The sequence below is a fragment of the Anopheles coustani genome, chromosome 3, assembly GCF_943734705.1.
Source record: "Anopheles coustani chromosome 3, idAnoCousDA_361_x.2, whole genome shotgun sequence".
In the NCBI taxonomy this organism is placed as follows: Eukaryota; Metazoa; Arthropoda; class Insecta; order Diptera; family Culicidae; genus Anopheles; species Anopheles coustani.
Window position 1 is genome coordinate 5,899,296 of NC_071288.1, and position 21,554 is coordinate 5,920,849.

General features: G+C 45.8%; 1 protein-coding gene across 1 annotated transcript in view; it reads right to left on the reverse strand.

The window, feature by feature from the left end:
• The window catches only part of LOC131259162 (G protein-coupled receptor kinase 2), a 54,615-nt gene that overhangs the window by 15,696 nt on the left and 17,365 nt on the right, over positions 1–21,554 (reverse strand). Inside the window, exons 3-6 of the mRNA XM_058260595.1 lie at positions 12,803–12,898; positions 6,219–6,339; positions 1,869–2,188; positions 1,649–1,748 (exon numbers count right to left, since the gene is read on the reverse strand). Coding sequence (XP_058116578.1) covers positions 1,649–1,748; positions 1,869–2,188; positions 6,219–6,339; positions 12,803–12,898 — 637 coding nt within the window. The remainder of the gene's footprint in view (positions 1–1,648; positions 1,749–1,868; positions 2,189–6,218; positions 6,340–12,802; positions 12,899–21,554) is intronic.

The window sequence follows — 21,554 nt, forward strand, 5'->3', positions numbered from 1 at the left end:
TCCCGCTCGCTCGCTCCCGCGTCGTCCTGCCACCTAACCCTTGGCCTGGACGTGATCGTCGGCTAGCGCAAAGGCAAGAGTTGAACCCCTTCAGGACAGCTTCTAGTGCTGCCTCGGCTCGGATGTTACGACAACAGTTGATGGTAGCACTATTGGAAAGGTAACCACCCCACACCACTCCCGAGGCCGTAGGCAATGGTCGTCGCCATTCGTCGTCCTTAACCTCTAGCTGAAACCTATAAAATGAAAAGCACACACGTGGCATATCCTTTTCGTTCGGCATTCGGAAACCTCTCACCGCGCGCGGAACACTTCCCCCGGGGGGAACCCAGAAGTCAATGGTTTCCCCATGGCAACATGCATACACGTACACACATTTCCACAAAGCAAGGCGCGCGGGGTATTTCTCGTAGATAAAAGGAACCGGCTAAAGTATATAATTTCAACGCTTTCAGATTGGCAGACTCAATTTGCCGTCCTTTGGCAAACACGCCGTACGCGACACGACGCGGCTGGGGTTGTACCGGCCTCGTCAGCTCGATTTTCCCGAACGAATCCACACAAGCGAAGTTCAAACGATTTGCTCCTTTATAGAAACAAATTGCCAGAAGCTCAAGGTCACCACAAGGGAATGCTTCTGCTGGTGAGTATCAGGGGAGGGAAAAGTCCTAAACCCACGACGACGACGCGTGAGGTCGCTCTTCTTTTTATATTTGTCATAAATTGTCTGGCCCCGGACAAAGCCAGCTCTCACTCGCGAGGGAGGTGTAATGCTTTCGAAGAAACTGTCTCTTCCATCCAAACGTTCGTTGCCAATGAAAATGTGGAACATTATGCTACGCGTACCCGTAGCAATCACAGAAAATGTGTGTTCCACGCCCACTGGAAAAAAGCACTCTCAAAAAAGGAGTCAAGGCGGAAATCATTTCCTTATCATCACTTCGCCACCGCTGGCATTGCTAATAACCATGTTTTACAAACTTTCCAAATTCCAAGAACTCGTTTGTTTGCCAGATTCAACTGTTCCAACTGCACGCTGCTATCGTCCCCTGCCAGGCTAAGCTTCCAAAAGACATTGTACCGGAATGCTGTCGTGTCTTATGATGTGACTTCATCCACCGGACTGTCCCCGCGTGCATCAAGAAATCCCGGAGAAGGTGGTAAATAAATAGTGTGCAGCAAACGAACGTCAACACGTGCACCCTCCCATCCGGAAGAATGTGCCGCTGCACCCCACCCGCAGATACTGCCCCACAGGACGGCTTGTAAAGACCACGTCTCATTTGGAATTTAACAATCTTCTCGGACCACCCGACGTCGATCCGGACGTACTCTGCCGTTTAAATACCTCCTTGGGCAAATGCAAATCTCATCATCTGCTCGGGCGTTCAGCGGGCGAAAGGGCAAACGAATTACATCACCGACAAACAGACAGACGGTCGGGAAGGACAGACATTCGCACGACGTCTCGGACTCATCCTAGACGGATGCTCGCCTCGACTACGGCATGCTGATTGTTAGTCCAGCCAGCTTGAAGACGATGCAGCAAGTTCAACATTCCGGAACCCCCCTCCCTTCGCTCGGGTTTGCCATCTGCTTTGTGCCCGCCCCTCAGGAACATGACTACACCAACCGATGACCAACGTACCTGTGGAAGTACATCGAAGCTTCGAATTCCCGGAATGGTTCGCCGGCCAGGAACGCCCGTACCGCCGTGATGGAAGGTTCGAACAGCTCTCTGCTGCCGGCTGCAAGGCGAGAACACACGGAGAGATTAGAGTTTTGGTGAAAAGAAACCAAAGACCGTATGGAAAATGGCCACTTAGTGCACACATTGGCCCGTGGCCCTGGCACACACGCACACTTACTGGATAGTTTGTTGCGGACCTGCGCCACCATGTCGTCGTTCAGCACGTCCAGCACGAACTCGTCCTTCTCGCTGACGTTGATGGCGTTGGTGATGGTGACCGAGTTCGAGCCGGTCAGGCTCTTCTCCGGGTCGTCGTGATTGCTAAGCTTCTTCGTGTCGCCCCCGATGCCGCTGTCGTCGTCGCACTTCCCCCCGTCGCTGTCGCAGCCGCCGCCTCCGCCGCTGTCCTCGCGCTGGCTCTCGGTGCATAGTCCCAGGTACCGCTTCACGACCTCGTACGCCAGATCGACCCGGTGCTCGTCGGCCGCTATTTCATACCTGGAACGATTCGGAACGGAACAGCAGAAACCATCAGCGACGTTGTAAAATCAATCTACTGAGTTTAAAAATGTTATAAAATTCCCATCGACTTACAAGTCATGAACATTAATTTTAAGAATTTGAGTCATTAAAATTTGACTTGCCAGTTTTCGTTGTTTTGCTCAAACATTGCAGCAATTTACATAGAAATGTACAATTACACAGGTCTAACCATGTTCGAGCCCTTTTGTTTCAATTTCCTGGTGAATGCCAAGATCAAAAAAGCACACATAACAGTAAGCAACTAAGATCTGTAGAGCACAATTCCTTAAGAATTGTCTTAATCGCGTAAGTAAAGAAGTCCTTTTTCGATATATTGTTTAAAACGATGAGAATGCTATCGTTTCTCAAAAAGGATTCGTTTAAAACTAATTCCAATTGATTTCAAAACTCCAATCAAAGGATTAAAAATTGATTTATCTTTCATGTTAAAATAAAATACAGAAAAAGGTCAATAGAACCGCTGAATTTATGAAATATTAAACCCTTAACTCTTGCTACTTCATGGTAAGAAAATTAGATTGATTTGACAAACCAACCGTCCTCGCCATGAAGAAGTCCATCAAGACACCGTGTCCGAAAGCTGTCCTGTGCTGAGCGTGGAAGCGCTTGTCTCACCCTCAGAGTGCCTGGGCAAAAAGCAATAAGCTCGTGCCGACTAAAAGCTAAAACAGTTGCCCCCACGGACCCGACTCCCTCAACTCTCCCCTCTGCCTTTTTCCAACCATCGGACGCACACTGCTGGGACCGCGGCTGTGCTTTCGAGCAAACTCATCTTCACAATCGAATCAAGCGACCCGTGCCCCCCTCGACGAACACACACAGCGAGGGCAACGATCCTTCTTGGCCTAACCAAGTTTCTTCTCGCAACCCTTGAGCTAATGTTTCAAATTTTGAACATTCTTCGCCGGCCTGTCAAAGAGAATTTGCATCCCCTTCGCTAAGCCCGTCCGTCCGTCCGTGTGCACCAGGGAGAAGAAGGTGCCTCGATGTGCGGGAGAAGGACGCGTTCCTCGTGGTAATGGCAGTTTAATATGATGCCAAGTGCCTGCCAGGTTCAAACAATTCCGTCGGCAAGAAGGAAAACTTCTGCTCGGGCGACACGGAAAGCGAAACCGGAAAAGGTTTCTTAGAAGGCACGAAAGTTCAGCCAAGATCACTGCACCACTTCTTGCTCCACACGGCTGACCAGTTTCCCCCCGGGGGCTTCCTTCCCCGAACAACAGACGCCGGCACGACGTGAGCCAAAATTGCATTTACGTTAAGAGGACATTGCACATCCTTCCCCCTGGATGGCAGATCGCCGGCTCGCGTGCGGAGAGACTTTTGATATCTGAACAGCCTCGGTGATGGTGATGTGGCTTTGAAACACACACACACACACACGCGACAAACGGGGGAAGGGAAAGAGGGAAAGAGGGAGGAAAATTTATGACTCTACTTTGGGTGCCTGCTTGCCAGAACCCTGCGCGCATCGCTCTGCATGGAACACTCACCGTTCAGAATTGTCCTCGATTCCTGTTTTGGCCCGTTTTTACCCGGGATCACACGGTTCCCGGAACACGGCCGGCAAGTCTGGAGTGTGTCCTTCGTCCTCGCTCGCCAGAGGCAACTAAATTGCTTGCAGTCGAGCGAACTCATGCAGTTCTAACGCCGGTCAACAGACGCGACGATGGCGGTGGTTTGGCGATAACGGGTGGAAAGCAATTGTTAAAATGTGATTAAAAACAAAAGCTTCACGGTTCCGTGCTTCACGAGCGATTCGGCGGAGTGTTTTTCCAGCCCGGGCAGCACCGGTGGGTGGTGTAAAAGCACCAAAGGACCACGATGGTGACGACTTGTAGGATGATAAATTAAAAAAAAAAAAACTAAAAACTCCATCCAAACCTTCAAGAAGCGACTCGGCAAAGGAACTCCTTCGGTGACCACCAACGGGCGAGAAAACAATGCAAAACCAATACCATAATTCATTTGTCCTAGGGCACACGAACGAACGGACGGAGCCGGTTTCGAAGGGAGAAATGAACGATAAATAATTTTACCGAAAACTTGCACCGTAATTGCTGCACTTCGGATGTCGGGCAAAGACATGGCATGGTATTCATCCTTCTTAAAAACAAATCTACAAACAGCCAAATGGCTGCTTCGCTTTGGTTTTAATTTATTTAGAAGGAACGATTTCAGCTAGATTTTAATACAATCATAAACTTAAATACCCGTCCAAGGGGGAGGGGAATGATAGATAAACAAAACGAAGGCGCATTATTCCGTATTTACTTGCCATCTCCGCCGTTGGTGAAATTTAGCGGACTAGACGGCAGAAACTTCCACCCAGAAATTCCAAAATTCCTACAGCCTTTCAATCAATTTCATCGGAAAAATTAAATTATGTCCATCATTCCTCCGCCCAAAGCGAGAGCAAAGCTTCAATTATGTTCGCTCTTTTTTTTCTCTCTCTTCTTCTCGCTACTTAGATTGACGGCCGAAAACTTTTGCCATGGCAATCAGGCTCCTTGCTGCCATGGAAATGCCATAAAATTGGCCACCTTGGGGAAAAGCACGGACGCACGCATATTATTTCAATTCACGCCCGCCTTTACGGCTCCTCCGGTCTTAAAAAAAAGGTTCGTACGGAATTTGTTTGCATCGATTCATTTGGAGAAGAAAAGGAAGCTGTACAAGGTTCGAGAGGCCAGGGTTCCCGTATCCTGTGGCAATCTGGGAAGCTAGACGCACTAAGCAAACTGGAACCATACAAAAGCCCGTACACTAAAAGGGCATTGAAGAAAACGATTTGTGAGGAAATATAAAGGAGGCTGAAATTAAATAAATTCATCAAAAGGAAACATTTAGAATTGCGCTGAAGTCAGCATTGCGCGCATGTAATGAAAATTGCAAATATGGGCACCATTTTGTTGGAAAAAAAATTATATTTTCTACCCAATTACATTCGCGAATCGAAAATGGTTGAGAGGAAAAAAAGCGATGAGCAACCATCGGGGGGTTCAACACGCAGAGATAACATTTGAAATTTGACATAATTTGCTATTCGCTTGGAACGGGCCAGCACTATCGAACATCACACACACACACAAACATACGAAACCACATTAGAGGAATGGTGCCCGCCATCCTCTTCAAACCGAACACGGAAAGCAGCGATATTTCATCTGCAACCGAATGCTGTGGCAATCATTTCTGGGCTGACGTCGGCGGGCAGCAACGGCATTAGCCACGAACGTCGGTTTCCGGATGTCCTCCGCTCCGGGCGGGGGGAGGCGGTACGTGGATTTTCGGGTTGTGGTTGCCATTGTTTCCGGTCGATGAACGTGACGCGGTTTCCGTTCCGTTTCAACCCCAATGCACCCCACACGCGTTGAGCTTCCCCGACCAGACCAAATTCAACTCTAAACTGACGACCGAACACACGCACATACACCCACTCACACACACACACACGCGGTCGTACGTGGCAGGAAGAAAACGTTTTGTTTTATGCTTCCTTGTGCACCGGAGGGGAGAGGGCCACATTTCGGATCGTTTCACTTTGGCTTGGCTTGGTTTATTGCGATCCTACCATTAACCCACATTTGGTTCCGAAATTTGTGAAAGAGGAAGAGCGCCGCGCCCTCACCGGGGGGGTTTTTGGGAAAATCTTCCCACCATTTTATGGGCTAGATTGCTAAGTCAGCGAAACAACGCCGCGTGCCGTTTGGTTCGGGCGGAAGGAAACTCCTGGCCGGTTGATAAAGTGAATGGCGAAAAGACTTCGTGCGTGTGTAAAAGTCCGCAACAGTTGATAACATCTCGCATTGTCATGAATCGATGTTCTCTTCCGGTTCCGGATGCTACATAAGGCGGAGATGAACGATGTTTCGCTTTACAAACTTTACGGTACATCAATCAAATATCCTTTAAGAAAAGCTGTATTATTTTATTGTTCGTCGAACTGTGTAATTAAGGCTTTACGGAGGAGACTAATACTTACCGCGTGGCGTCATCGAGGAACGTGATGTACCGCGAGTACTGGGGCCGTTTCACCTTGCAGAACTGGCGGAACAGCTCACGCCCGATCGGCTGCTGATCAACTACGTAACCATAGCTTACATCTGGAATGGGAAAGGAAAGGAAGCACAGGAAATAAGCGATAAGCTACAACTAGCCAAAACACACGACTACAAATATAAGGGTATAATTTTATATTGGATTTATTTAATTGGGGAATCATTAAGAGTAGAGTTGTGTAAATATGATTCAGTTGTGAGTTGTGTAAATCTGATCTCTGTCTTAAAAGGGATTAATGAATCTTTCGTCGAGAGATTCATGAATCCTAAAGACACACCAACTGATGAAATGGGTTGAGGGACCCCCCTTTTTTGGTCTGAAGGTCCACGCCTATGAAAGAATCGAGGAGATTCGTGACAGATCCATGAAAGATTCATGAAGATTCATAAAGGTTTCAAAAGATTCATTAAGCTTTGAAGATTCAAATCCGCAAAGATACATGAATCCATCGGAATGCATATTAGGTGAAAGATTCATATGAATGAATCTCGCCAAAAGATTCATTAAGCACAACACTAATTAAGAGTAATTCATCCCGTGGTATTGGATTAAGTTGATGGGAAGTTAGTGAAATTAATTTCAAATTATTTTGTTTTATCGAAACTTGTACCCAATCGACTGCATTGAACGAGCTCGTCTAAGCATGAGTGAAGCGTCCGGCTGGATATAATATTGTAAGGATTATGTACGCCGTCAAACACGATTTTCAATTACAAAAACCGGAAACAACTGACAGAAGGATACGCCATCGGCAGACGCTTTCCCCCATGCGGTGAGATGAGTTGAAATCGTACTAAGAATTTGCCTTTTGATGTTGGCAGGACGCGCTACCGTTATGCTTCAGTTGAAGCCTCATTTCCGCCGCAGGATTCACGCACCGTTTCAAACGCTGTGTGTTGTGCCACTAAGTGTTAAAATTAAATTTAATCGGTTAAGCGCACAAGGAAGGAAGGAATGAGACGATTTCTTTTTAGAGTAAATAAACGCCAAGGTGAACTAATATCAAGCGGAGTTCGTTTACTATCAAACAATACTAAGAACAATAAATTGCTAGATGGATTAAGCTGCACCGTTTTCATTTTCTTGACTCCACTCAAACGGTGGTAAAAAGTGTCGTCAAAAGACATCGATGTCGCGACCAAACACGCACCTACCTCGAGACTTGCTTCCGATACCGAGTCCGGAAGCCCCAGAGGTAATTGTCGTACGAAGGTGAAAATGCTTCCTTCTGAGTGCATCAGAAACGCATCCATCGAGCGGTCAAAGCGGAGGGCCGTTGATGTGCACTAAACACGCTTCGGCGGTTCCAGTTTCATTCGACTCAAGCACGTTTTACCCGGTAGATTACCCTTGTTCCGGACGGAGCGGGAGAAAAATGGTTGCAACCACCACAAACGCCTCTGTGCACGGAAGTGCAACGAGTGCATCAGCATTGGCTTCGCCTGGACGCTAATCTATATTAATGGCTTGCACGACCTCGCCTGACCACATCAGAAAAACACACACACACACACAACCATGGGGCGAGTGAAAGATGTCCGTTCGCCACGCCAAGAAAGTAGGAAAGCAAAGCCATTTAGGTATCCTTCAGCCCGCTAGGAATGGTTGGAGCAACGATTGCGTGTATTTGTGTATGCTTGTGTGTGTGTGTGTGAGTGTGATGACCTCACACACCATTTGCGAAAGGATGCGACGATGCCTTTTTCGCTTCACCTTCATTGGAAGCCGGACGGGGACGGTGGTCAAGCGAAAGAAAATTGTTAACCATAAAGTAACCCCTGGAACCACCGCAAGTGTTGACTTTAGATAGGTGGAAGCGGGTTGAAGCAGGTGAGCAACATTTTAAATACAAAAGTTTAACAACAATATTTATCTCTTGTATTACTCCATCTTCAAGGAAAACACGAAAAATTAAATCTGATATAGGACGACGTGCTGTGTATATATATGTGTGTGGACGCCTGAGTCTTTACTCCACGAATTTTGGCATCCACACAAAATGGCCTCGACCCCCTTGGGTACTCTCTTTCCTCCTCCAGCTCAAGACACCGGGCTCGGGATTCCATGATCCTTGGTGCATCATCCGGCGGAAAAGAGGGAACTAACGCAAATTGGAAACAGCCACAGAGGGCGAAACCCGGTGAGCGGGCGGAAAATTTATCTCATTACTTCCGTCGGTGACATACCACCTCCCCATCCCGCCCTCCTTGCCAGCCCGCGTTCCCATCATCACCCGGCGGGCTGACCGGGACTATTCGTCTTCTCTATTGGGTCGAAAAGTCGAGGATAAGATTTATTCGCACATTGCAGGGCGATAAAGAGAGCCGGAGAGAGGCAGAGAGAAGAAGCCAAAGAGAGTGCTGAGAGCACTGCAGAGAAAGGTTAGGGCTTTCCTTCGCAATTTCCACCACCGGGCACGAGGGTTTTCCACGGATCTGCCACAGGCGAGCGAGAGAAGGAGTGTCGCCTTGCAACAACAGCGACCATTATCGTGATATAGACGAGCACACATACACACACACAATCATGCACACAAGCATCTACGGTGTGCTCCAATCGGTGCAAACTTGGCAAAATATCATCCTTGACGAGCCATCACGCCGGGCGCAACGGCCCGTTGTTGGACCCGGAATATGTATGTCCGAACACAAAAACGGCACCTCCCTTTCCCACAGCACCCCCCGCCTGACCAACACTCGCTTTTTTATTTATTTACCCCCTCTCCGTTCCTCTGCACATCGCCGCCGACAGAATGCTGTCCTCCGTGTCCAACGACGCGGATGGTAATTTTCCGGCGATGGTGTGGCAACATCGTTTAGACGCGCTTTTCGGGTAACGTAATTTTTATGCTTTCTCCTTTTGTCCCCCCTCCACGGCACCCCATCCTTCCCCCTCGGTGACATTATATTTTGCTATTCTGGACCACGCGTTCGTAGGGGCTTCCCCCAAAAACTCCCACGAGCCGAAGACGAACGAAGAGCAGAGCCAACACAAACGTTAATTCGTTTTGATTCGCTTTGATTTCATTGGCTTGCTGCTGTGAAAATAAACATTATTTCGTTCCCACCCCTCTCCCCCCACCACCCGGCCCTCTTCCCTCCGGTATGCCCTCTGTGAGTGGTAGGTGTCCGCGACCTTCACACACCGGTCGTCCAATACCCCTGGGAGTCGACGCCATGGGCCCTCTCCCCCTTCAACGTTCTACCACCACCACCCCCGACACTACATTATTACTTCATTAGGATATAAAATAATAAAAACCCTGATTGCGTTATCGCCGCCCGAAAAGCTTCTCGGTCAGACAGCAATACACACAAACACCCGGCAATAAAGCAAACAAAAATGGAACTACCTCACGGGCCGGAGCATGCCAGGGCGAAGCGGGCCAACACATTGAGAATCTGGGACGGCAGACAGACGAATGTTTGCATTTGTGTTCCCATTCCGTTGCAATATGGTGGCTTTTTTTCCTCCTCCTTTTTTTTTTGCTCCCACGACAGACAGCATAATGCGCTGTGTGGCATCGTATCGCTATCGGTCGTTTCGGTGGCCGGAGGTACCCGGACAAAGGTTGCCAATCGGTGTTGGGTACACACCATTGATAAATGTCTGCAACGATGATGCATGCTTTCGGTGCATAAACGTGGCGAGGGTAATGGGGAAAGACCGACAAGGAGAGGTGGATGCAATCGACATCAATCCTTTGGCAAGGAATGCGGAGATCCTGCTAAAGTCGATCGAAAGTTTGCCGATGTTTGGTTTTATTTTTAGAGCAATAAAATGGTGTACCAAACATGGTGTACCACAAATGATAAATTTAACATTCCCAACATAACTATCTCTTCAAAAATAAAATAGGAAAAATCATCTCTTCACCGTTAAAAATACGCCCTCTCTTTCTCGCTTCTCTCTTCTCTTTAGCAAAGTTAGTTGACAAAAAATGAATGAAATTACAAACCTCTGGAAAAAAAACATATTCCAAAATCCGATCTGCGCCGCGGCATAAAAGATCATCCCGCTGCGAAATATAATCTGAAGTTACGAAATGAGATGACACTTTATCCGACCATTTTCTCCATGAAAAGCGCGCTGGTGTTTTCCACGAACGCAAAAGACCAAAGTCGAACCACAATTGAAATGTCGCAATCGACAGACCTGTCTTACTCGCTTTCGCTTCTGGCCGCTTTTCCGACGATGGATCGAATCGTCGAAAATGCGTCGCCGAATCGGCACGTGGACACTTCCGTCCCGGGGTTGAGGGGGAGGGGGCCGAGAAAAAAAAAACATGGCACAAAATAATTCCCATCTTTACGATCATCGAAATCCCATTAATGTTCGCCGAATAAAGTGTGCGGGAGGGGATGAAGAAAATGACGCCACCACCACTTCCGCGAAAGATGGCTTTGGGGAGAATTTTCACCTTTCCCCTGCTTGGCCCTTTCCGGGTGCCACGAATGCCCGGGACGGTTGCGAAAGGTGGTGATGTTTCCGCCGTTCATTGCCGTCACGTGCTCATCGGGCATCGGCCAGTTTGCGAACTCAGAGCGAATTGTCCTGAGGGTTGGGCGCGTCAGCAGGGGGTTTTGTCTGTCGGAATAGTTGAGCCGCTTCCAACAAATCCGCGGTATTCGTGCGTCTTTGTGCCAAAGAATCCGAACAATGCAAACCTATCTTGAGGCAGGCAAGATGAGACGAAATTTTCAATTTGCAACGGAAAAGCAACGCAGCTGTGTTAAACATTTGATTTAACTACTAGAAATAACTATTTAATCCCCGGAACACAATACGGGTTAAAAATGGATTGCCCTTGGGTGAATCTTACTCACGGATGCAAAATCGAGCGAAACCAATATCAATGCCTCTAGTCTACTTTTACCTTACGTAAGAATGTACACATTTAGCAATAATTTTAACATTATAAATAAATATGTCAAACTTGAAAGCACATCAACTTAATGGGACGGAAATGACATGTGAAACTTTTTCTGATTCCATCACGGTTCTTCGAAAACATATATCGTTCTGGATGCCAAAATTTGCCTTCGCAGAAAAAGGGAACCAGACGTAACGTATGCATTATTCCAGGAAAGAAAGTAATTTAAAATGTTTTTCCGGTAAAACCAATATGGTGCGGGCTCCAGGAAAAGCACCATTCTAAGCCATTCTACACGTCAAGAATAACGGATAAAAATTTAAACAACACCTACCTGTCAGGAACGGAAAAAGGAACTTATGGTGGACAAACTAGTGCAAAGTAAAATTGAAGAATAACTATACAACTTTACTAGCCGACAGCTGTACCTAAAGAATAGAAAAAGAAAGTAACAAAGAGTGTTGATAACACCTGCCCTTTCGATTACTTTACATAGCGCAACATAAATACACACAGAACCATTTTTACAATGTTTTCGTTTTTCACCTCTCAGGATTTACCGAACTTCCCCAGATGGAAAAACGATAACAAACATATGTTTCCCCAAACGGAAAACGTACAAAGTAACGCCAGGCAATCCGAGCGGCGAATGCGGAAGCACTCATCTCTCATCATTCGAACGATTCCAACGTTGCAACTTGTGCAAACAACTGCATCAGAGGGAGTCTGTTTTGCATTTCATTACATTCTTGTTTTCCACCGGCGTGCCGAAAGGCGGTGGAAATGGTTCCGATTTGTGTTTTCGCGCATTAATTTCATTCGCTCTCTTTCTCTCCTTTGGTCGATGACCCGCCGCCGCTGGAGGATGATCATCCGTTGGATTGTACACACAAACGCGAAACACGCGGCGGTGATGTGTGAAAATCATCGAATGGTTTACCGCCCACACCCACCCGCGTGTCCGCTTGGACGACATCATCGCGTTGTGGGTTGAGTTTTTATTTAATGGGCGATTCATTGGCATCCATTTGCTGCAGATGCACTTCACTTACAAACCGACCAGATGCCACCGCCGACGTGCCGGACGATGTGTTGAGCGGGTTGGGGGAGTAGCCTGTTTTCAATTCCTTTTTCCCCTTGAATGGTGCTTTTTTTTCATTATTTGGTTCACATTCCCATCCCCAAAACAGATCGCTCTACAGTTACGGCCGGTGGAGATCAGGAGATTATTTATTTACTTAATTAAAATTACTATAAATTAGTGAAGATTTATTACTTTTCTGTTGGCCCAGCACTAGAGAGCGTTAGCGGCAGTAATAAGCGGCCAGTTACGGTATGGCGATCCATTACCGTCGAGCGAAGAAGGTCTTATTGTACTGAGTATGAACAACTAATTAACGAGTTTCACTGTCTCTTTAAGAAGATACTTCATTTACTTACAAAGTTATACACACTAACTGAGTCTACCTTCGTCGTGGAGATTAGGATTATTGCTGTACATCTATTACTTTTCTAATGTTTTAAGCAACCTTAAGATGTATCAACAAACAAAATGCAGAGTTTTATGGATGGGCTTTTTTTATCTACAACCTAAAATTACATTACCGTGCTGACAGTATTTAACCATCACTTACCTATTTTGTTCTTGAGATCGATGCATTGCGATATGTGAGGAAACTGGAGGATCTTGCGCCATTTTTTGCTCTTTCCTTTGTTACTGTCGGAGCCTCCTGTTTGCAAAGAAGAGTGAGTGAAAAAAGATGGACAAAGATAAATATCAATATAAGATAGTATAAAGTACAACAAAAAAAAACTAAAAGAATGTACTGATGAAAGCATTGATAGGACAACCGGCCATCATAAATTATATCGAACAGCCCCCCTGACCGATCCTTGCCGACCCGAAATGGGCTTGTAAATAATTCACAATGAATACATCAACTTCCGATCCAGAGAGGGGACGAAAAACGAAAAACGGCTCGAAATAGGACCCACCCACCCACTGTTAAAAATCCTTCTCGCACACACACACACACAGGTTGCAAATAAACGAACGTGTGAATAATAGAAAACTGATTCGAACATTAACACACCGATTGGGGCGGCATTGAAATGTAACTCTTCGAACGTGCCCCTTTTCACGCACACGTGTCACACGGCGTTCCGAACCCGTCGGGGTGAAGGGACAGCAGACTGAAGTGGAACACCGGAAGGGTGACCCGAAACCCCAAAAATAAAACCATAAAATCTACTTGCTGAAATGAAATACACTCGGGCCCGTCCCTTCTTCCACAAGGAGCGTTCACGGAACGCAAATCTTCCCTTCCGAGAAGGGTTGACAATAAAACGCAACACAACCCTGGGCCGGCATGGGTGCTATAGTTTTCTTCATTTGCTTTTTTTTGCGTCCCACTTGGCGAAACTAAGACACGGTGATGCTGCAAGGCGCAAATTCTGGTACACGACCAACCGAAAGGTTAAGTATCTCTTATTTATTCAGACGCTGCCAAAAGTCAACCGATACCGAATCGTTTTGATACTGTGCCAGCCTTGTGGCGGCCGTACCCGTCCTACGATGGGCAGTTTACTTAAGTGGAAGTAGTACTGGAAGCTCTCGGGACTCGGATTGTGGAGAAAGTTCCTGGAAGTGGCACGCAAGAGACCGCAAATAATGTAAAACGAAAAAGCAAACTCTCTAGTGAAAATCGAAAACCCTATGGCCCTAACTAGAGGAACGAATCTAGGAAGAGTGTCTTCAGAAGATCTCACTCGAGGCTGTATGAAAACAAAAACTAAGTCACAATTGAAAAGAAAAATTTAGTTCAAGGAATTTAAAAGCAGAAGCAGAATTTTTCGTATGCATCACGTGTTGGTATGATTTCTAGGACTGAGCAAAAATAAATAATGATAAAATGTCACCCAAAAGTGGGTGTCAGCAGAAATCTGTTGGTTTAATTGTACTGAAAACCTGTGCTAGAAACGCTTGGCAGCCAACGTGTTGAAAGTCAGTCCTGATTAATGCGAAACAAGAACATACACCAACATTGATAGAACAACTTTGGTCTTCAGCAGCACAACGTTTTCGGTTTGCCGAAATTGATAAGGCCACGAGTGAACCACGCTACTTCTGACCCCTTGACCGGTACCGAGAATTTCAGCCAAGTTTTATTTCTTATCACTCAAACATTTCTGATCTACACACACTTGGGATTCCCTAACCAAGGCTGGCGAGAGCAAATTTCTCCCAAACATTTAAGAACATGTCAGTTGTGTTTTTGTGCCAGGATGGTGTGGTTGGTAAAAACGCTGGTTGGGCCATCGGTCAAATGCGTTTGTAATTGACGTCATTATTTTTTAGTACAAGATTTGAATAAATGCATGACCAACAAGAAAGAAACTACAAAATGTATGGTGGAAAGTAATTGCTCACAGGATGGTGCCTAACCGTCTTGACACAAGTTGAACACCTTCACTTTCATTTATTGCTCGACTGCCTTATGTCAAAAACAGCGACTGGAATCGTCCGAAACATTTTAATCAAACCCCAACAGTGGAAGAGAAGTTCGCCGGAGGCAAAGACCGTTCCATCGTCACCAATCCACCCGAAAGCCTAGGCAAATCGGAAGCATAATTTCTTGAGCACCGTGGAAAGCGCCGTTCCAGCACGGTCCATTCCGTTCCCAACAGGTCGGGGGGGCTTGTGAAGCCGGTCGCTTGCTGGATGGCGCAACTATACAATCCCGGGTGTTGACCGGCGAGTGGCGTTTGCGTGCCAGTTTCGAATTAGTCACGCTTCGTTAGGTTCGGAACAATTCCATCAATCAGCTTTTGGCCGTGGGCTGGTGGGAAAGTGGGAAATGGAAAACGCGGAAAAACCGAAAGTGTTCGGTCTGCTCACACCGACCGACTCTTCCCCTCGATCCTCCCATGCTCCATGTCCGCGTGTGCAGTTTCCCAAGCGAACCGAACTCGAAGCCGCACTGGTGGTCACCGTGGGCGAGGAAATTGGAAATGCAGCGAAATCGAATTTCCACGAACCCTACCCGCCATTTTGGTGCAAAGTCGTTTCAGTGGCTTCGATGATATACATACGTATGCGTCGGTCGTTTTCCTCCTGCTGCCGTTTGCGACTTGGAGGATGAAACGATGGGCAACATTCGAGCGGAAAAGCGGTCCGTTCATTTCGTCCAATAAAATCAATTGTCTACCGCAAGCGCTCGGATGTTAGGGTGTGTGTGTGTGTGTGTGTGTGTGGGGGGGGGGGGGGGGGGATTGATATTAGTTTCACCATCCGACCGGACAAACCAACCGCACACGCACACACCCAAGCAACGTATCAGCAACCGACACGTTTTCCACGAACCAAATTTGGCTTCGCCTGACTGCGAATTTGGTAGCGGAAGGAGAGGTTGGGGGGGGAGTTGTGCCACAAACGTGATTCGAACGGGATGGAATGTTCTCTATCAAAATTCAACGACCATCAAAAACAGAGCGTAGATAGTAGGGACGAGATTCCCCCCTTTTTTCGCTCCATATCAGACAACTTCCGGCTCAAAGTTCGTTCCTCTTCCGGGCGGCAGAGTTGGTGCGATGATAAAATAAAAACAAAAAAAAAACAAACGATGGTCCATCGGATGAGTCGCGTCACGAATTTGATACACCGTGCGAGACTGTCACCACGGGAGGGGGCGTTTATCAGTCACACCGGTTTAACGATTTACTGCGCGGAAAGGCACGAAATTTGAGATCGATTTCACACGCCATCGGACGGAAAGGACATAAAACACAACATGGCGGAACAAAAACAAAAACAAGGACCAGGGCAATCGGGGACGCGGCGCTGTGGAAACCAAAATGGTGATAAATGTTCTTTCTTCGTTGCCTCTTCGCGCCAAGAATCAGGAATTGACCGAAATTCATCCTTATCTGCAGCTGGCGTATGGCACGTCCTCAATATTCGAGCGGCTCGAATATGTTGGACCCGGACATTGGGACCGCAGCGCAGGAAAAGGCACAGGAAAAACCAACAAAACCGAACGGAAACGACTGTTTTCCGAACGAATTATTAATTCCCTTACGTTACGGCTATTTCTGACGAAAGCGATTCGTATTCCTGTTGGAACGTGTCTCCACAAAAAATGGGTAGATTGTTGCACGTTGAAATAACAGGTGAACTGATAGTTGTTTTCCCTGTGATAGTAAAACACTTTTTTTGCAAACATAATTTTTATTATTCAACACCCTTCAAATGGCGATAAACCGATTATAGCGGTCTTTCAATTTTTCGGTACCATTTTTGCAGTAGTACTTGTCCTTGGCTCAAAAAAGGTCTCAGTTTCGGCGATCACCTCTCTTGATCCGACGAAAATTCCTTCCCGGCGAGCATCCTTTTGAGATCTAAAAAAAGGAAATAGTCGCTGGGAGCCAGATCGGGGGAATACAGTGAGTTAGGAAGCGATTCCTAAGTAGCCTAATTCATGAATTTTTGCCATCATTTTGCACAGCGCTTTTTCATATCCAAATAATCTTGAACGATATGTCCAACACGTTCCTCCTTAGATACCTTTAGGGTGTCAACTACCTCGATCACTTCACATTACGGTTACTTTGAACAATTTTGTGGAATTTTAAATGTTTTCATCTGTTCATTTGGTCGTCTATTGTGTTCACCGTCCTCAGTGTTCATTTCACTACGTTTAAATTTAGCATTCCAATATTTAATGGTAAATTTTAGTGGAGCAGTATCCAAAACCTCTTCATCAAGCCAATTTCTAGTTTCGACTGTATTTTTCCCCTTCAAAAAGCAATACTTTATCATCACGCGGAATTCCTTCTTTTCCACGGTTACTCAAAACACAAAAGTTGCGTCACACAAAATGCTCTAGCTCGCTAGGTTATCGTCCGAGTGCTGTCAAAATTTTGGCAGAACTCGTTTCAAGGTTGGTATAAACAAAAAATGATATGAATTTAAATCTACTAGCGCTTTCTATGTGTCAAGCCAAACAATTATCATCCGACTTGTTACATTGGTTTGATTTTCAACAAGTTTTGCGTAAGAACAGACAACGTTTGCTATTGCAGCTCCCACTTCAGACGGCAAAAGAACACATTACAACATGGAAATGGACTGCAGTGAAGTTCTAGTTTGGAATTCCTGTCGCTTTCGGTTTGATTGCAAACCCGCAGTAACGGCAATGGGCGCTGCGTAGTGAAACGCCATTTTGCATTTCTTCGCAAAAGATGGTGCGCTACGGTCTGTGCACGTTTAAAGTGAGCCACAATCGTGCCCTAAGCGCCAACCAGAAAAGGATCCATCCGGGTGTGTGCGTACCATGGGCCGTGTCTTACATACCGATGATGGCGATGAAGATGATGATGATGATTGTGATGATGCACCGCACCGAAACGGACGGAAGGATTCCAATCAAGATACCCGCATTCAAATCGTGTCTAGATCCGCCGTCGGACGTGATGCGAACGCTTTTTCCGAAAAATGCAAAGCATGAACTGCATTCATCTGCATCGCCCCCGGGTGGTTTTGCTCAGCGACACTATTAAGGGATTCGGGGGCAATACGCACCCCACCGTGAAGGAGAACATTTAAATAATATTCTACGTCCGTTAATGTTAAAAGTTATGTATTTAATGTATAAAATTCATTTTTTCCCTCAAAACTTCTCTTCAACTCTCAAAAAAGGATATGGCATGTATGTGAATTTCTTTTAGGGGATATTTTTTGAGTTCGATATAGAGTTGTGTAAATCAGATTATGATTAATGAATCTGAATGATTCTTTGCTTTTTAGAGCTTCATGAATCTTTCGTCGAGAGATTCATGAATCCCAAAGACACACCAACTGATGGAAAGTGATCAGCCAAAAAGAGATTCATGACAGAGCCATGAAAGATTCGTGAAGAATCATCAAAAATTTCGAAAGATTCATTATGCTTTGACGATTCGAATCCGCAAAGATTCATTCTTATCAAAAGATTCATTAAGCACAATACTAGTTGATATACTATAACTTATTTTCTAATACCAACTATTTGTATAATAAAAACATTTAAGTATTTCAAAGCTCATTAAAATGAGTACGGCAAATATTAGACAGTCAAAAGATCGAAGATTAATTTTAGACTGAACCACTTCCTAAAAGTGAGTATTGAGTAAAATATAATTTCTATGTGAGTATTGGGTAAAGAGTACTATCATATAGTTTTAAAATGCAAAATTTACCTGAAATCTAAATAACCATTATAACCATACATTATTGGTTCGATTTGAACCTTAAATAGGTCAAATATACACCCGAGTCAATTGAACAATCATTAGAGCTGTTCCAGCTGACAGAATGTATGCATTATGTAATTCGAACTCGCAAATAGAGAAACTTTGTAGTAACGTGCTCTATATTTCCCCCCATTCCCCTACAGCACTGAAGTGCGCACAACGCCGAGGCCGACCGACACCACGTTACTCGCAATTTTACAGTAAGTGACGTTACTCTAAACAACCTTTTTCCGGCTGCGGTCCCCCCCCCCCCCCCCCGCGCACCCGCCTTTCCCCTCGTCCTACCCCGCGTGGGACATTTGTGTACTTGGGACGTATATTTTTTAAACCTTTTGCAGTTCAACTCCCAGCACACGAACTGCTAACTGTGGGAAACGAATCGCTACCTACGATGGGGAGGCAGGCCGAAGAGAGAGGGCGGAAAAAGAAAAATGGCACCGGCAAGAGTGGCGTATGGATGAATTTCCATTACAAAAGTGCAGTACCGCGGAATGACGCGCCGACATGGGAGACGAACGTGGCTTCGGTGGTTCACCACGGCGTCACACCGCGACAATAGTGAACGCACACACACACACAATCCGAACCCGATTTGGCACATACCTTTGGCGTTCTATCCCACCGCCCGCCCGGCATGGGGGGGTTATTGGAATGCGAGGGGGGCTGATCGAATTTCGATCGACTGAGCCGTAATTTCCAGTGCAACGCGCGAAAGCAAAACGCTCTCACACACATCCGCCCGGTCCCGTGTAGTGGGGAAACCGAAACGTAATCGAAACCGGGCGACGCGCATTGCCACAGACGATTTATCAACCCACTTTGGGGTTGGGACAAATCGACCGGCGGAAATTTGGGGAGCAAGCGGGGCGAGAGGTTGTGAGTTACAATTGGTGGAATCGGTTTGAATGACGAAAGAGGTTGATTTCTACACCCGCAACCAGAAGGATCTGTATCCTGGCGTCGTCGTGAAGATCTTCCTGAGAAACCAACGAACATCTTCAGTTAATGACGACTATTCAGTAACGTGCTGTCGACTCAATTGTGGGTACAATCGACGCGCCATCTTCAATCCGTGACTTCACTCCGAATACAGCTCGTTCGTTCCCCTTGAGCTGCGCCGGCCGATGTTAACTGCTTTTAGCGTGGTACGTGGCGTAATGTCGTGGTAAAGTTCTAGACAAACGGTACACCAGGCAGCGTGGCCGGCGATGTGGTCGAACAAAAAACAAACCATTCCGTGCGGTCCGGGTGTTGGGGTTCTTTTTGGCACGTCCTCTCGGTTCACCCAACATGGTCAGGGCTCGGGGTTCGTGGAGGCATAACTCAAACCGGTACACGATACCGTTAGCCCGGCGGTCGGGAAGGCAGGGGTTTAAAGTCCAAGAACGGTGGTTTGAGGAGGCCCTTCGTATTTGACACTCTAGCAGAGAGGCAGTTGTACTGAAATGTGTTCTCTTTGTCACAAGCATTGGGCCAGAGGCCTTGATCCTCTTTTTTCGAGGAAGTTCCTCGGTCTAAACATAAATCCACAACGGAGAAAGGACTGAGTTTAGATTCTGTTAAGCACCAATGATCATGCATAAGTCTCTGTTTTAATACTTCAACAAAACAAGCTTTCGTTGTTAACGAGAATAACTTACTTCAAGTGGTTTGAGAATAGAAAATTGTCAGAAAAGAATAAAGATTGCATTAAAAATGGACAAATCACTAGGACACTTGGGGAGAAAGGTTCTAAACTCATTTGCAAGCCCCTCTTATAGTGCAAAAGAAGCAAAAGCAACAAACAATTAAAAATGTATTAATCATTCCTTACATTCGGGAAATGGATAAGACAAAGTTAGAAAAGATTGATATTGATATACGGAAGCATCGATCGTGGAACGAACGACTCTGGTGAACAGATGTTTTCAAAAAATGAAGACGCTTAGACCATCATTGGTATTGTAGCTTATTCGAAGATAGACAGCAAACATGCTAACATAAACCGTTTTGTCAGTTATGTGTTAAATTCCGGCTAACAGCCGGAAAGGAGGCCTGACAGGCCGATAAAATTTATTAACCTTGTGTAGTTTTTTTTGTTGTTGCTCATCGCTACTAATAGTTTGTCCAATTTTTGTAATGCTAACATTAGACATACTTTGGCGAGTTAATCTGAAGCCCTTAATTTTAATGGACTGAGAGTAGAAACCCGTCAGAAAATAATATTTCCTGTGTAAATACTTAGTTCTAGATTTGAAGATTGTAAAATGTAATAAAATTGCCTTATTTAAACGAAGATTCCAGGAAAACCAAGACGAACATTTACATGGAGGTAAATATAGATAATTTGGATAAATAACGATATCGAACACTAACATGAACAGCTCAAAACGAACTTTGATGCAAACGCAAACTTTCCAGACTATCGTAAAATGTGTCTAGTACTTTCTAGAAAAACGTGATGTTCGATATGTAATGTTGGAAAAAAGCCCTCTCCACGAGGGTCAAACTGCACAAGAGTGGCGTTAACGAACCTCGTTCACCCGCTTCGATCCTACCCCTGGACCACCCATCCCCGCTAGCAAATGCAATTTACACCATTAATTCCAATTTCCTTTGGTCACACCGGACCAGAAGCTTTCGCCGGCCCGACATCAGTGAAGGGAGGGTCGAGCAGGAAAATGGAAAAGTGAGATGATTGACACACACATCATACAATGATGTGTGCTCCTGTTGCAAAGTGTGGATCAATGTGTGTGTGTGTGTGTGATTCATAACTCGATCAGGCTTCGCAAAGAAAAACGGGCGAAAGAAAAACCCCGCCGTGGCAGAGGAAGCAATTGAATTATTTATCGGCCGAAGGGGTTTGGTGTCTCGATGGACCATGGACCATCGATCTTTCCATTAAAATAGAGCAGAGCTTTATTTTGTATGCATTAAAATGTTAATTGCGCCTCGTCGACCACCGTGCGTCAAAGAGATTTTTCTATTGTAATCAATTTTGCTTGTTTTCGCTAAAGTGTCCGATACCATCAGGAGGGATCTTTCAGTAAGCACGGGGAAAAAAAGCAAAAAAGTGTCTTTTAATTATCGGCAACACAAGGACGCGCGACCACT